Source organism: Lineus longissimus, chromosome 5, assembly GCF_910592395.1.
Source record: "Lineus longissimus chromosome 5, tnLinLong1.2, whole genome shotgun sequence".
Taxonomy (NCBI): domain Eukaryota; kingdom Metazoa; phylum Nemertea; class Pilidiophora; order Heteronemertea; family Lineidae; genus Lineus; species Lineus longissimus.
Window position 1 is genome coordinate 9138412 of NC_088312.1, and position 16250 is coordinate 9154661.

Below are 16250 nucleotides of genomic sequence, written 5' to 3' on the forward strand. Positions count from 1 at the left end.
TTTCAACTTTCACGAAAACTTGAATGAAAAAGAAAATAAAGTACTTATATCAATGAATAATGTCATTTTGTGTTAAATGAGTATTGAACATGGATATGCTGGAGAGACTTCTACCCTCAGAAGTAGCCCGCCTTGTGCTAGGTACGCCGAATAAGCTGTTCTGTTTTGTCAAAACTGAGAATGCAAAAAAACAACAAACATGAAAAGAAGTTCATGTATGCAATGCATAGTCCACAAAACTTCCATGATGTGTACGCAGGGGGCAGTGCAGTTGTACTTGCCAAGTGGACATAGGTTTAGAGGCTGCTGAGCCATGTAGGATGGTTGGAAAAGAATGAAAGATTCTCGACGTCATGTTATCACCTACTTGGTTGTCATCTTCAATCGACACAGCAGTTGACCTTGACTTTGGCTTTCTGACATTGTTGAAGTTTGTTAGGCCTAGGGTCAAGGCCAAGGGTCCTGACCAAGCGTTTCACCTGGAAGGGTCACAGTGGCTTATGGCACTGTCCGAAGTCTGCGTAGGCCTTCTTACGACGTTACGTTTAGGTGTTCAGAATCAGAGTGTGTACATTTGCACCCCACATTTGTTTTGTTTGGGCTCTGATTCGTGTTTGTCGAAAAGGCCTAGGCTATTCTTCATTCTCCACTCTCACTGTGTACCTGCTGTTAGAATGACCTGAATCAAGCCAAATGTGTTAAGACGGTCTATATTTTGTTGATGACCACTATAGTAGTAGTATAAATCTATTAGGATGACTTACGGTAAACCTTTGACCTTTGGCTGGTTAGGAATAGGACGCCTAGTTGCCAGTGACGTCTTGAATTTGTACTACATCCTTCACAAGTTATATTAATTGTCATCTGATGTGCGTCTTTGTAGGTTACCTAAAGACGGAGAGCTGCAACAGTGCTTTTAAAGCATTTCTTGGCGAGTGTCCTCACCTGAAGGAGTATGCCATGTTACTGGAACGTGGCAGAGAGTACACTACCAAGGTGAACGGACGCACACTTGAAGAATACCTGGATGAGTTTGCTGACCTCAAGAAAGCAGGTTTGTATCACATTATTTATGTTGAACTTTTTGTTTGTATCTAACCATATGTTCAGAATGATGGTTTGGATGGTTCCTTGAACTGGTGTTCTCTTACTTTTCAGTCTCAACCAAGACCAGTCTGACACAGCACTATGTAAGTGGGGACGGTCAGGTCAGGCGATTGGTCCTGGACACTCCGGCAGAAGGGGGAAAAAATGTTGCTCCAGGATCAGCATTCATTGTCAACGATGCGTCACCAGGGCCATATGCAAAAAATGAAGTTCCAAATCCATGTTTTCCAAAAAAGACAATCAATCTTGAAAAGAAAACGAAACGATCAAGGTCAAAAAAGGCGTCAAGGCAGACAACATCACTACTAGAAGATGCCTGGAAAGCTGTTTCACAGGCGGGAAAATCTGGGACTGATTCACGATTGTCTTCTGCTAATAATACAGTATCATCTGTTAGAGAATCACGAAGTTCGAAAACAATTGTTAATGATACAAATTGTGAAAGTAGAACTCGTCCGAAAACTAAGAATTTAGTGAAAAAGATTCTGTTTGAGAGTAATGAGGATGATAGTTGTAAACAGTGTACAAAAAATCAGTCGGGGAGAACTGATAGGTCGAGCAGACGTTCAAGAAGTGATTTTGCGCATGGTTTGAAGCAGAGGTGGGAGAGTACTGTTGTGGCTTCGGCATCGAGTAAAAATGAACAGGCCATTCCTAGGGTGCGGTTAAAGATTGCCAATTCTTGCCAGGCAGCTGCAGTTACGTCAGATGAGGATGAGAACTTTGGGATGGAAACTGGTTATGATGCACCAGAGTTTGATGGTGATGTTGATGTTGATGGGGGTCGTTGCAATAATCAGGAAACTGGTAGCAGTATGGGAGAAGAAAATGACAACTGTGATACTCGAGGTAAGAAAAGTTAATGAGCCCATGGGTGATATGAATAAAGACTAGCAAATGCTTTTACTTCAATTTTGTACAGAAAGGCCTAGTGTAAATGTACATGGAGTTTTAGATAAAAGCATTTGCTAGTCTTTATTCATATCACCCAATATTTGTAATGTTTGCAAATTTGAATATGCATCAAAGGGCAAAAGTGACAGGGAATGTGTTTGTCTCTGTGTGCAGTTTGTGGAGCTACTGGACCCTTTTAAATTACCATGTCCTTGTCAAAATGTCTTGTGGTTTCCCCTTGTACTTTACAATTTGACTTGTTGATCTTTTACAGAAACTGCCTCACCAAAGCCTTCCACGTCTGCTGAACTTCCAAGGAGACATCAGACGCCGGTCAAGATGATGGAACCCCTCACCCTAGAGATACCAGAAGTTTCCGAGGAGCCTCCAGGTCTACATACTCCATTCAAAAATGTTGATGTGCAATCCATGATGTCTACTCCTTCCAAGTTTAACGATACTGCTTCTGTGATTAGTGTTGGTAGATCACCAAAGAGGAAAAGGTGGATATTTTTTAAACATTTTGAAGCGTTGCATTTGAACGACGAAGTAAGGAGGACCCGGTAATGGATGAAATAAGAAATGCATGGACTAACTCCCCTCAAAATGAATTAGTCTTTCATCTGTTCTTTTGTGTTGCCTCTGTTGATTGACCATATTTTCTGAAACTCTCCCGACTTAGTCTGAATCTCAAAGTTTATATTTCTTTCCAGCCATGCACCAAAGCGTCGATTCAACAAGCCACCCGTTTCCCGGCCCGCTGCTGCACCTTCATTTATGAATGATGAATCGCTCTACTCGTTTCCATTTCCCATTGATGACCCAGTGTCTGTAGATATGTCGGTATGTACTCAAAGCAAAAGAGTTTAACTTTCCGTAGTAAAAAGTTGATGGAATCAATATCATCTTAGACAACTTTTGTTGCAGTGAACTATGAATATGAGGTTGGTCACTCACAACCGAGTTAGACATTGTATTACCTAAGCATGAGTTTGTCTGCTAAAACTGACTAAAAACCTGTCTCGGCAGATTTATTCCCATTTCCACCAGTTTCAGTTCATTCATTTTCTTGCTTATTTCAGAGCATCGTTAAAAACTTGCTAGAAAATACTCATCTCCAAGAGAAACTTGCTGACAATATCAACCAGGTGGTTGCGTCTCATCATCCAGTGAGCACAACACAAGTGGCCCCAGAGCCGTGTGCAGTAGAGACAGTTAAACATCAGCAATCTTTGGAGAATTTCCTTGGAACAAAGGCAAGTTTTGCACAAATAAATCTGGAGTCACGAGTCCAGTAAACTCGATTGGTACTTAACTGTAGTGGCACATGAAAATGCTCACAAGAGTGAATTCAGGGAGAGAGATACCATGCAGGCCATTTCACTGTGAGAGCAGTTCCAATAGATTTTTTTTCTTTTTCAGGAGAGCTTTGTAAATGAACACGTAAATGAGCAGACCATTGGTGGTATAGTGGAACTCACCAAGGATGACCCAGCTTTTGATGCTCTGTTTAGTTTGTTCAATGTTGGTAAGTTTATCGGTGATGTAAACCAGTGCCACCTGTCGGGGGGATGAGGGGAGACTGGCCTGCTTTGCCCTGGTAGGCAACCAGGCTAGGAGAAGAAAAACTGATATAAAACCTTGGCAGTGAATGCCCGTAAAAGTCCGAAAAAAATTGGCCCTTGTGGCGTAGCTTAAAATCGGGACCCTATGCTCATATGACAAAATGGTTAACTTGACATTATTTAAAGACTGTGCTATAAAAAGTGTGATTCACTTCTCTTGAAAACATTACAATTGTGGCATACCTGTTGTTGCATTAATCATAGTAATGTCCCTTCTATTGTTTGAACTCCTTTACTGAACACTTTCAGAGAAAGATGTTTTCCTTGAGAATCGACGTAAACAGCAGATGACTGAAGCACCGCCTGAAAACCACTGTGATGTTAATGGAAATCTGAAGGCACGTTCACCTGAGCTTGCAGGTTGGTCAAAGTTACTTTTCTAGTTATTTTATTTTGGGTAACTGTGGTAACATAGTCGCTACCATAGAGATACTTTGAGTTGGCTTTTCAATGTGTTCTCCCAGCTATTTTCTACACCGTAGTCGCATGATTTACCTGAGCTATAATTGTACCAATGTACCTTACGCCTAGAAGTTCCATTCTCATTGGTAAGTGTTCATACTTAAAGTGGTGCTGTATTTTTCCTTCAGGGAAAGACTTGAGTGGTGAGAATACGTTACTTGATCGACTCGATGCCATGGTGTCTCTTGCAGACGATACTGCAGCAAGTTCATCTCTCAATCAGCAGGGAACGAATCTAAAAAATTTTGATACTTCAACAGAGGGATGCGATGCTGAAGTTGTTTATGTTCTGAACCTATCAAACCCTCAGTCTGAAATTGTTGTGCAATCAGAAGTTAGTCAATTTGTTACTTATGCTGTAATGGATCAGCCTGATAATGCTTTTATAGAGAGGGTCAACATTGGATCAGTATCTGAGGAGAAAATGGTGTCTGGTAGTCTGGGGAAATTTCAAAACTCTCCTGTTCAGCGAAATCGGAATACTCAATCGAGTGAAACGCATGATCTGAATAAGTCTGGTGTTGCTAATAGCAGTGATGAAAGTGTCAGACATTTTAGCAGAGAACTTATGGACCTCAAATCACCTTATATTTCGCACACAAACAGTCCTGCGCCTATAGATGTTGAAGCCCCCTGTGAAAATCAAGCCGTGCCTAAGAAGGTGCAAAGCGATGGTGCTGAGGCATCCCCTCATACGACTGTGCCAAATTCTAGTCCTGCAACCAATCCGTTAAACACATCTATGGAGTTCAGACCCTGTTCAGATCAAGAGGATAATCATGTGGATGAGGTGCATTGTGGAGAAACTGCACAGGAGACTCGATCGTTGAGCAAAGTTCCCCAGATAAGCCCAAGGAAACGTGGGGCTGGTGATGGCCTCAGTCTGGATTCTGGTATGCAGTGGAAAATGGAGGTACTTGAAATGAGGCCAGCTCCAGCAAATGTTGAATGCATTGAATTTGCCTCCGCTTCCTTCGAGAGTGAACATTCAAAAAATGCAGATGAAGTCCGCCTCTCCACCAAAGATACTTCGTTTACGAAACCACAGACAGTTGGACACAATTCTACAAAACCTCGGCGCGTGCCATTAACTACACTCAGTAGTGTACCATCGCCTTTCTTACCAGGGCCGTTCTCCCCACAGACACCGATGATGCCTCATACACCATCCCATGGCATGCCAAGTCCATCACAATCGCCTCGGGAAACGTCCGCACCATTTTCATCGTTCAGCAGCCAATCTACATCACCACGCACAATGGCTCATGGATGTCCTTTTGTAACAAGTCCGGCCCTAGAAGTAGAAGTGTCTACCTCCAAACCGACTGCACTCAGTCCTGCACCATCTTTGTATACCAGACAGATCGACTCTCCACGTACTGCTAAGTCATGTCCAAGTCCATCGCCAGCATCACAGTTTCCACCAAAATGCTTCTCCACCTCTGTACCATCACCGTTCATGTGTCACCCCGTCTCACCTCGAACACCAGGCCTGGTCCCACCCGCATCACCAATGATAAAAGAAGGACTTTCACTGAAAGAAGGTCGCTCTCCACTCTGTCCTGTGACAACAGAATCTGACCCAGAGCAACTGAAAGATTCCTCCAGTTCAACGGAACCAACCTCTGTGGATCCCGGTGAAGTTTTATCAATGACTGCCGAATTTTCCCCGTCTCAACCACTGTCAACTTCTAGTCCAGCCACTCCTATCAGAAATAAAAAAGCTGTAACTTCCAATGTGCCTTTCATGGTGAATAGGACTCCTGATAAAGCAGTTGCAGGGATAAAATTAGTTGCTTCAACAGCAAGTCCGAATCTAAGCGAGGCTGTGCAGCGTGTGATGACTAGCCGAATGACCCCTGATAAGTTGGCTGCCGCCTCAAATCATCTCTTAAAAATGCAGAGTACAACTCCAGACAAGCAAGTGCATATCACCCCTAGGAAGGAGCAAACCTTGGATAATCACCTGACTCCAAATAAGGGTCCTCCAAGTGTTGGCAGCTGTTGCAGTACTCATTCACCTTACAGTGCATTGCGCATGACTCCGGTCCAGACAACTGATCAGGACTATAGCCAGCATCAAAACCTGGCTGTTGCTTCAATCTTGTCCACTCCCCAGAAGGTATCGAAACATTCCTCAGATGACGAAAAAGACATTAGTAATGAGAGTGATGAAACGTGCATGTCTGTCGCCACTGTTGTAAGGGAAGAACAAAGACAAGCAGTGGACGCCATCCTTTGGCCTTCTCCTGCAAAAAGTACGTGTGCCACTCCGCAGAAACTGTTCTACAGAAGCCGTGGCACACCAGTGAAGTCTCATTCTCCAAGTCCGAATTCATCTCCACAGAACTTTACCCAGATCGTTTCAAAGGAGCACCCGGTTGTTTTCAAGATACCAAACGTTGAGAAGGATTGCCCTAGTCCATTAAAGAATAATGAAAATGATAATCAGTCGCAGAAAAATGTGATCGGTTATGAGAATGTTCAAACTCTGTCCGAGTCAGTACAAACTTGTGAAGTGATTGAAACTGGTCAAGATGTTCCCAGTCCTTCAAGACACAGTTCAGTAGTTCAGTCTAAAGGCAAGGGAGGTCTGGTGCGAATGCAGATATCCAGTGGAAAAAGAGAGTCTGAAAACTCAGGATTTGAGTTGAATCACTCAAATTCGACAGGTTTGCCTTCTGATGGTGATGCCCCAATGTCTGACCAACAACACACGGTCATGATGGAGTCACTTTCCAGTGAAACGATAAGCGCCTTCCAAGCATACGCAGAAAGTATTCCAGGGGTTGAACGGACAACAGTGTCAGGTGAAACGACACAGATAAATATCACCACAAACTTTGGATTGTTGCCTCATAATCAGCCAGCGTCTTGTCCGACTTCTCAGTCTTTGAATACGTCGTCGGGTCAGATTGCTTCAGCCCATGTTGCCACATCTGCCTGCCAAGAGATACCGTCTGCTTTCACACAGCAAGAACTCGATGATGAAAGAGCTCTCCTTGCTGAAGTGCACAGCACCTTGGCTTCCATGCCTCCTCTTCCAAATGATCAAACTACTGGTTCCACGACACCGGTTGCCAGTTCTCAAAACGAGGATATTCCACTGTCAGCTGGCGCATTGATGGGTTTTTCTGCTGCTCAGGAACAGATATTTTCCACCCCAGTTTCTGAGCCGAACACGGCTTTCGTGCAGTCACCTCAGTACCAGCAGGGTGGCTCAAAGAAGAAGAAGACACATTCTAGGACCTCTTCAGTGAGTGAAATAGGGACTCCGCCTGCTCCCTCGTATCAAGTGCCCATACCGAGCTCCATCAACTTGCAAGACCCCGGAGTTCGTGTCATCCAAGTGAAAACACAGAAGGGAAATGTCATACCGATATTTCTCACTCCACTGGACTCCTTTGACCAGAGCACCCCAGGAGAGCAGCAACTGTCTTCAGATCAAGGGAGTTCTCTCCCAATGAAAGTGATACCTGTTGAAGTGAAAGATATCGCAAGCCCAGAGGCCCGAATGCTTCTTCAGGACAACTCACAGTCTTTTGATACAATGTTTGGCAACGCAGACACCTCAGGGAGAGCGTCTTTCATCGGAAACCTCCTTTCTTCTCAGAAGGACAATGCTACTTCAAATGAGGCAGTGAAGGCCAACACTGAACAAGTTGCAGCTAGTGAGACAGCAGGTCAGGCTTTGATAGATCCAAGCGTCGCACTGGTGTCTGAGAGTGGATCTTCTGTAAACACTTCTCCAGATATGGCTCTGGTGAAGGGCAGTGGATCACATCAAGAGGGAATGTCAACTGAAGGCTGTGTAGAGCTGAGCAAAATTGGGAACAGACGAAAGAGAAAAAAGAAATCTAGGAAAAGCGAGAGAGAGGCAAAGAAACGCCGGACGGAGTCAGTGCCAGTGGATGACTGTGATAATGTTGAGCTGTTGGACTTCTTGCAGGCCCATCCAGTCGGTGATCTTTGTAAAAAGACGATTTCTCCACTGTCTCCTCATCCATCTGTGACTGGATCACCAGTGAAAACACCAGCCAAAGTCGAAAACTATAAATTCTGTTCACCTGCACCAGTTGGAGATCAGACCCAAGATGGTGTTTCGTCCATGTGGCATGATATCGTCAACATTGACCTCGGAGAACAAACAAAGATAATGGCTGATATAACTAGACCGCTGTCAGAACTTTTAAAAACGCCGACTAAGTCCGTGACCTATCCCAGTCGTGGAACTCCTTCGCGAAGTCAACATTCTGTGACTCAGGTTGGACAGTTGGCTGCTCTTCTGAAAACTCCCACCAAACCTGACGCCTGCCACTCTCATGGTGCTGCAAAAGGCCAACAGGAAGGGACTCCCTCTATACTCAATTGTGAGTCTAATCCAAGTCTGGACCTCAGTCCAATGCGTGGCAAACTCCGACCTATCTTGGAGTCTTGTTCGATCATTGACAATCATGTGGTCGCTTCTCCAACAATGTCTCTTGGTCCTGATTCTGATATTGATGCTGACGAATTTCTTCAGAGGCTGCCAGAGCGAACAAGGAACGTTGCGAAAACTACCAAACTAAACAAACAACCAAGACATTCATCCATCTCACAATCACAACCTAAATTTCCTTCCTCATCTGCTGCTGCTGTAGTTGCAGTTGAATCCACAAAACCAAGTCAAATTCCTCCAAAGGAGACCAGTACCAGTCCAATCGAACTTGCTGCTGCGGAGAGTGGTATTTTTCCAAATGAATCTACAGGAAATCAGGAAAGTTATCCAAATGACCAAGTTTCATGCTCTCGTGTCCGAACTCCTTCTGTGGAAATTGCGCCAGTGAATGCACCTGCCGTCAGCAAATCCTTCTCTGTGCAGAGTGCTCCAGTCAACATGCCCATCAATTCCTCGATATGTTCCATGAACTTGCCCACGATACAGCCTGCTCAACCAGTCCAGTCAAGTGTTATATTAGTGCAGCTTCTGAACGGACAGTATGCTGTGCTCCCAACATCGTCCCTCACGCCTGCTGCTCCTGTTGTCATGACTCCTGCTGCTACGACTGCTGAACCAGTCCGCTGGAAGAGAAAGTATAAAAAAAGGAAGAAGAAATGTAAGTTATGACTGCCTTCTTGTTGTCGTCTTGACAGACTGAATGCTGTTGCTCAGTTTAGACAAAAGAAATCTAGCTCTGCTGAGAAAGTGGTGGAGATGAACTGGAGTAGTGCCCTACAACAAATCAAAAATACATCTCTTGTGCTGTGCTACATTTGACCTTATACACTGCTCATAACTTTCAGCTTGAATATGAAATGAAACTACGGGGTATGTGAACAACTTTGCCTTGTCTCTGATCTACATGTATCATAATGAGAGACTTGTTGTGTCGTCAATCCCCGAGTATCATGACAAACCAAGTTAATCTTGTAATGGTCGAATGATGTCTGTCAGTAATATCTATTGATTCAATCGTTGGTCTGATTTCAGCACCATCGCAGAGCTCCAAGAAAACCACACCACCAGCTGTCCCTGTTCAAAATGTGACTTTGCCAGCTATGAATCAAGTAGTTCAAGGTCAGTATTCAGGGAAGAGTTGTCTGTAATAAGATGTGAGGTGTTTTTAGTTGTTCACTTTAATTTTGTTTCCAGCCAGGTACAATTCATTGTGTTATCTAACTTGTCATTTCTTTGCAGCACCGCAGATTTCGAACTTCTCACAACCTAATCCAAGTATGCCTCAATTTCTTGTTAATCTACCACAACCGACAGCACAACCAACTCTGACCCAGCCTGCTCCCGTTGTGGTCCAGCAAGTCTCCTCCACTCTGCCTGCCCACTGTTCAACCCAGCCAGTACCCCTTGGCCAGCCTGTTCCCAGAGTGGCCCGGCTGGCAGCTGTCAATGAGCCAAACCAGTCAATGATGAGCCCAACAGACTTGGTGATAGCAGAAACACCTCCGTACATACCAGAGCATGAACAAGAAGAGTGGATTAGGAATATATCTCCTAGTGGGTGCTTTATAAAGTTTGTGCATTCCGGTTGATAAAAGTTATTCTTTTTAGTGGAAAACAAATGAATCATTATTCATGATAAAAAGATATGTAAAAAGTTTGCAGCGCCTATCAATGATCCTATTAGTTTCCTAAAGGTGCTTAACTTAGAACTCTCTTTGGAAATTTTGAACGTAGGCTTTTACTTTTATTATTCATTGCCAAGTTATTTCATCTCGCGAGCCATTCCCTTGCGGACAGTACGTGTAACTGCCATATTTGATTACCACTATTCGCTTCTTTTCAGGCCTCGAAGCCCTCGTCAGAATAGCATCCCCAAAGATAGATACAAGCAAACAGCCCAAAACCTCAAGGCCAACCAAAGCCTCAGCAAGGGACCGCCGAAGTACTTCTCATAGTCAATCCAGAAAAACAGCACCAGAAATATCTGAGATCTCTCCACGTAAACGAACTGGGATCGCTCAGCGGAACACGTTTAGTCCCCTTGTTGCTGCGGCCATGGAGTATCAACAGAGGAAGAAAAAGGAGCTACAATCGCCAGCCAGGGATGTACCTCTAGCAGACGCTGATGTCTCTATGGATATGCCCTCTGAGGATATTTTCTTAGGTTTGGAGGGTGATGAACAGTCACCTGTTAAAAAGTCTGTGGAAGCCTTTGAGAATACTTCAAAACATTCAACTAGTAGTAGGGTTTCAAAGGCTCCTTTGAGTAGTTCAACAGATTCGGGTGTGAAATTGACTGGTGCTAAGTCGAAAATTGTTTCTAAAGAAAGGAAGTCTAAAAAGGAGTCTAAGAGGAAGACTAAGGAGTCTAAACCTGACTTGACTTCTCCTGTATTGCCGCCAGAGTCGGTGATTTCTAACATGCAAGGGAGTCAGAATGAAGTAGTCCTCTGTATACCGAACGATGCTACACCTACTATAGACACTGAAATGTTTTCCGCTTTGTTGAATGATGATTCTGAGGTTGATAATGAGAAAGAAAGAGGCAAGGCGGCAAAACGAGGAAGACGTACGCAGAAACGACGGAGCAGCAGTAAACACAGGAGTCGGCCAGAGACTGTGTCGAGTGTTCAGACGACAGCAACCAGGATGGTTTCACCAGAAAGTCCCAGGAAAGTTGCCTCTCCATTAGAGAAAGGCAATGTCTTAAAATCTAGTGATTTGACTGAATTACCGCCTTCAAAAGCTAAGGAGGGGCCTGGTCAGCCAAAGAGACATTTGCCAAAGGTATCCGCTACTCTCCAGAAAAAGTCTTTGCCTGGAGTAAAACAAGCCAGGCAAGAGAAGTCTAAAGCGAAACCGCATGTTCGAGTATTACACTTTAATGAATTTGATAGGGAATCGACAACCGCTTCAAAATCTAAAAGCAGCAGGGAGACTGTTCAGCCAAGGACAACAGTGGATCAAGATTTGTATGAAGTCATTCAGGAGAAAGGGACAAGTGATGGAGTGTCTAACACCACAGTGTTCAGGGACCCAAAATTAAATGCCCGAGTTGAAATTCATGTGCCGCGGTTAGGCAAGGATAAGAATGGTTGTATTACGGATGAAAATAACTCGGACTCTGATGATTTAGGCCCTTTACCCATCCCTCGACGCAGGTCCAGCAAAGCAGAGAAGACTTTGAATGTCCCAGAGGTTGCGCAGACGTTGGAAGTTGAAAAATTGGGAAGTGTTTTGAAGGATTCCTCATTCATACAATCTTGTCCGGTGACGAAAAGTGACAAACATTCTCGTGATGATAAGGCTGTTAGTAGTCAATCTACACCAGAGGATACGGGCTGGAGTAGTAGTTATAAAACTAAGGACAAGGTCACTGCTAGTATTTCCAAATTATGGGATAAGATTGCCTCTGGTACTTTTAAATCCAAAGATGAGGTTACTGCTAGTAGTTTGAAAACAAAGGACAAGGTTACCTCTTGTAGTTCTAGATTAAAGGATAGGATCAGTGGAAGTAGCTCTAAAGAGCATGGACTAGGCTCAAAATCACTGAAAAGGATGAAGGCTAAAAAGTCAAAGAAGAAAGGTGTTGTTGAATTAGATCGAAAGACACTTGATGCTCTTTGTAAGGCTGCAGGTCTTGATTTGGGAAAGTTTGTGCCAGACAGTTCTAGTGATCAGGATGATGAAGGGGAGACAAGTAAAGCAGAAGACTCTGCTAATGTTGAAATTGATAGTGAAAGTGAAAACGAACAAGGTGGTGATGGAAGAAGTAATTTTCTCCTTGATTTGAAAACCCCAGCCGAAAAAGATGTGAAAAACAGGATGTCTGTTGAAAAGGATGCGAGATGGTTGCCTGGTGAGGAAGAGGAGGATGGTCATACCTGTGATAACGGAAACATGAGTGACAATTCTTTTAGTTCCATGATAAGTGCCCCTCCGAATGTAGACCTTGAATCAACTCGAAAGCAGACGTCTTGTACTGAGGCAGTTTCAATTGGAGAACTACAAAATCAGTCTGCATGTAATTCTAGTGAAAAAGTTTCTTTTAAGAAACTGTCGGTGAGAGAAAAAGGGGAAATTGTGGGTAAAAAGTCACCAGGTGTGAGGAAGAGAAGTTCTAAGTCCGACAGTGCTCGTACTCTTGTCAAAAAGAGTGAGCAGAAAGTGGGCGATAAATGTCAGACTTCAGCCAAGAAATCTGTTCGTAAAGTACATGTTAATGCAACTGATACAGAAAGTGTTGAAGCTTCTTGCAATCATTCTACAGGTAGACGTGTAGCAGGGAACGAGGCCACCAAAGTTCATTTAGATGCGGTACTTGATTCAGTTGTCCGATCAAACGATTCAGAATGCTTTCGAGTTGTTTATAGTCCAAAAAAATCTAAGATGCAGCTTAGTTCTTTGGAGGATGTGTTTAACTCTGTTATAGTGACTAGTCCAGAAAACCAAATGCGAGAGAAAGTGCAAGGATCTGTATATCGTATTCCTGCTGATTTGGTCTCAAAGTTTCGTCACAAGACTAGTAGTTCTAAGTCGGCAAAAAGCTCAAAATCAACTGCGAAATTGCCAGTGAAGAATGTGTCGATCTCTCAATCGAACTCTGCTTTCAAACCTGACAGTGTACGTTCTTGTGCAAATTCATCAAAGAAGTCTGCTCTACCTGAAAATTCTGGAAGGAATTCCGCAAGTCAGAAAACATCTCACGGCCAGACATCTGATGCCATATTGGACAATAAATTGCCCAAGAGCTCGAAAACAAAAAGTAGTGTGACGCACGCATCGAAAAGTGATACTAAATGTGTAGAACATTCCAGTAAATCATCTGATGCATTTGAGACTGTGACGCACTCTAGCGACAGAATGACTAAACCTAGCCCACGTTCACAAATACGCATGGACTTTGAGGAAATATTTGGTGATGAATCGCCAGCTAAAAATTCACAGAAAGGAGGAAAATATGTTCCTTCTTCCTCTCATTCACAAAGAAAGCCGCTGCCAAGAAAAAGTCCAAGGAAGAGAACAGTGACGAGTGTGACTGTGCCATCCAGTTCGACGTCACCAAAGAGGGGACAAGCAAAGAAAAGTCCAAAGAAGAAAGCTCATAAAATATCACGACTGGTCACATCTTCCAAGTCAAAAAGTAAAAAGGATCTTATGAAAGTGAAGATACCTCATCTTAAAATTGTGACGAATGAAGTACATGCAACACCTGAGGACTCAACTTCTGTTCTACCAGATGAAAGCACGCCAAAGGTTTATTCTCCGCAGATGACACCGGAGAAGTATTTCCCAATTGATATCAGCCCGGATAGATCACCAGAAACGGTAATCAAAAGTGAGATAGATTCCGACGAGGACATGGAGATCAATGCAGCAGAAACTCTAGTTTCCATGGCCATGAGCATTACTCCGCAGAAGTCGTTGTCTGCTTCAAATTCTAGGTCGCCTGGCCTTCTGGTCAATGTGTACACAACGCCTCAAAAAGAGGACAATCTTGATTCCTCCCTGGACTACTTGCCTGATCTGGGCTTTTCGTCGACTGCGACATCCCAGCCTGTGTTTCCTTCTTCCACTCAAACTCTGCCAACAACGTGTCGAGGCGTATTTGCCTTTGATGATAAACAGTCTGGCCTGGTATTCAAGACACCCGAGAAGCCACAGATGCCAGAGACTACAAGAAAAACTCCGAGGAAAGGAACACCACGAAAGCTGTTGGTGATGAACCAGGACCCATTGAGCGACTTGAAGAAGAAGGATCGCGATCTGTTTGAGAAAAAGGTGAGTGTCTGGTTTGTTTGGTCAAGCCCTTTCTTAAGTGACCTCCCTAACGGCACCGTTCCAGGCCTCTGGCCCTTTGTGTTAACATGACGGACTTTCTGCCCTCATTCAAACCAATCGACTGACTGTATTTCAGGTTCCCAAGAGCCCTGCTAAAGTCGTGAAAGTGAAAACGGTAAGATTCCCTTCTGATTATTGATAACTCTTAGTAATTCATTAAGAGTTTCAGTTTGCAGAACTAAAGTATGTTGCTGATGTTAAACCTACTCAAAATCTAGAATTGCCTTAAAAGTTAAGAATCGCCTTCAATTGGCAGTGATGAGAGGATGTATATTGGAACTTGATACTTAAAATTTAAAAAATATTTGCGTCTATTACATGTACTTTATAAACCTTTTGTGAGAAGTCCCTTATGCACAAGGAGACTTCCAATAACTGATAACATTTGTCACATATTTCCTTCAGTCGATGAAACCTGGCGTGAAGAGATTGAGTCCAAGGAAACACTCAAAAGGAAAGACACACCAGTAGACATGGCTCGCCTGAACAAATGAGTTTGCCCTGTATCTACACATCATATGCATTGTGCTTACCATATTGGAGACCCGTCTGCAGAGCAAGTATCTGGAAGCTTCAAGTTGTGATCAGAGTATAAATTTGCAATAAACCTGTGTAAATATGTGTATGTGCCATCAGTGAAAAGGTCCGTAACGTGGGGTAGTTGGAGTCACCACTCACAAGTTAAAAGTATCTATGTCGACATAATCACCCCTGGGTAAGTCTGAGTTGTTCATTATTCTCACATGAATACTCTGAGGTACTTCCCAATGCAGTATTGTTAGAGTTGTTACTGTTTGGGATCCATTTTCTGATACATCCCAGAACTCCAGTCCACACAGCAACTCTGAAACTCCACCACCAATTACTCTTTCTCTCTTTCAAAGTTACATAAAAAAACCACTCCTGTTTATGTGCAAATTGAATAAATATATTTTGTCGAGTTCTCCGCTGGTTTTGTCCATACTCCATGTTTCCCCACAATCCAGGATCCTGTATCTTCCCCTGTCTTGTAGTCCAGTTTCCACTCTGCATTTAGTTGGGAGCTGGACCTTATCCAATGTGTTACCTGGCTTGCATAATAATCAATTGGCTGGTGGCCAGTTTTACTGCTGAAAACTTGAAAATATTGGTTAGCATGTTTTCATGACTCCAGGATGAGGTGGAGACGATAAAGTGATGATCTGTCATTTACAAATCACAAATGTACATGTTTACCGTAAATGTATTTGTCTTGTATGCTTCTACGAAATTGATTTTCTATCTGTGGGCCTCGGACCGACTGGTGTTTCATTTTAGTTGAAAATGGTTTCGTCATATATTGTCAATATACATGTATCTGGGCAAGTGTACCTTGCTCAAGTATGAAGGCTCGAACGGGTCTGTTGACATCCACCAGGTGTGGTGTGTCTCCGCCAGGCAGAAAACAGTTTTTCGCTGAGGTAATTTAAAGCTCAGGAAAATTTTTCCCGTTGTAATTAAGATGATATTTGTTTTGTTTCAGAATGAATGTACATACGTATGTTGTATTGCAATAGATGCTTTATTTGCTCTTGAATAATACCTTAATTTATTTGATACAATTTAGTCTTTGTGTAATTTCTTATTCTGGAAATAAATAAAATACGTACATAAAATTTTGGGGGAATTACAAAACAATTTTTTGTTGCTTTATTCCAGCAGATGGAAGCTTGAAATAAAGTTGAAGAGGTCTATGATATAGAAGTTGTGATAAAAATAGATTAGTTTCGATTTATATCGCCAGTTGGCGGTACTGATACGATTTAGTCTCTGTGTAATTTCTTATTCTGGAAATACATAAAATAGGTCACTTCCTGGGGAATTACAAAACAATTTTTTGTCGCTTTATTCCAGCAGATGAAAGC

General features: G+C 43.1%; 1 protein-coding gene across 1 annotated transcript; it reads left to right on the forward strand.

Moving 5' to 3' along the window:
* The first annotated feature begins 89 nt into the window (after positions 1-89).
* On the forward strand, positions 90-15921 carry LOC135487767 (mucin-2-like). Its single transcript, XM_064771841.1, has 14 exons — positions 90-141; positions 884-1054; positions 1159-1956; positions 2276-2504; positions 2715-2844; positions 3084-3257; positions 3424-3529; positions 3876-3986; positions 4217-9184; positions 9559-9645; positions 9766-10080; positions 10370-14307; positions 14444-14482; positions 14773-15921. Exons 1-14 carry the CDS (start codon positions 90-92, stop codon positions 14836-14838), a joined length of 11184 nt encoding a protein of 3727 aa, XP_064627911.1. The 3' UTR covers positions 14839-15921.
* The last annotated feature ends 329 nt before the right edge of the window (positions 15922-16250 follow it).

What these genes read in the sequence shown, in the direction of transcription:
- LOC135487767 (XM_064771841.1), top strand. Translation starts at nt 90, where the DNA reads ATGGATATGCTGGAGAGACTTCTACCCTCAGAAGTAGCCCGCCTTGTG. An exon ending in GTTTAGTTTGTTCAATGTTG is followed by an intron (nt 3,530 to 3,875) that starts GTAAGTTTATCG and finishes GAACACTTTCAG; the next exon opens with AGAAAGATGTTTTCCTTGAG. An exon ending in TATGAATCAAGTAGTTCAAG is followed by an intron (nt 9,646 to 9,765) that starts GTCAGTATTCAG and finishes ATTTCTTTGCAG; the next exon opens with CACCGCAGATTTCGAACTTC.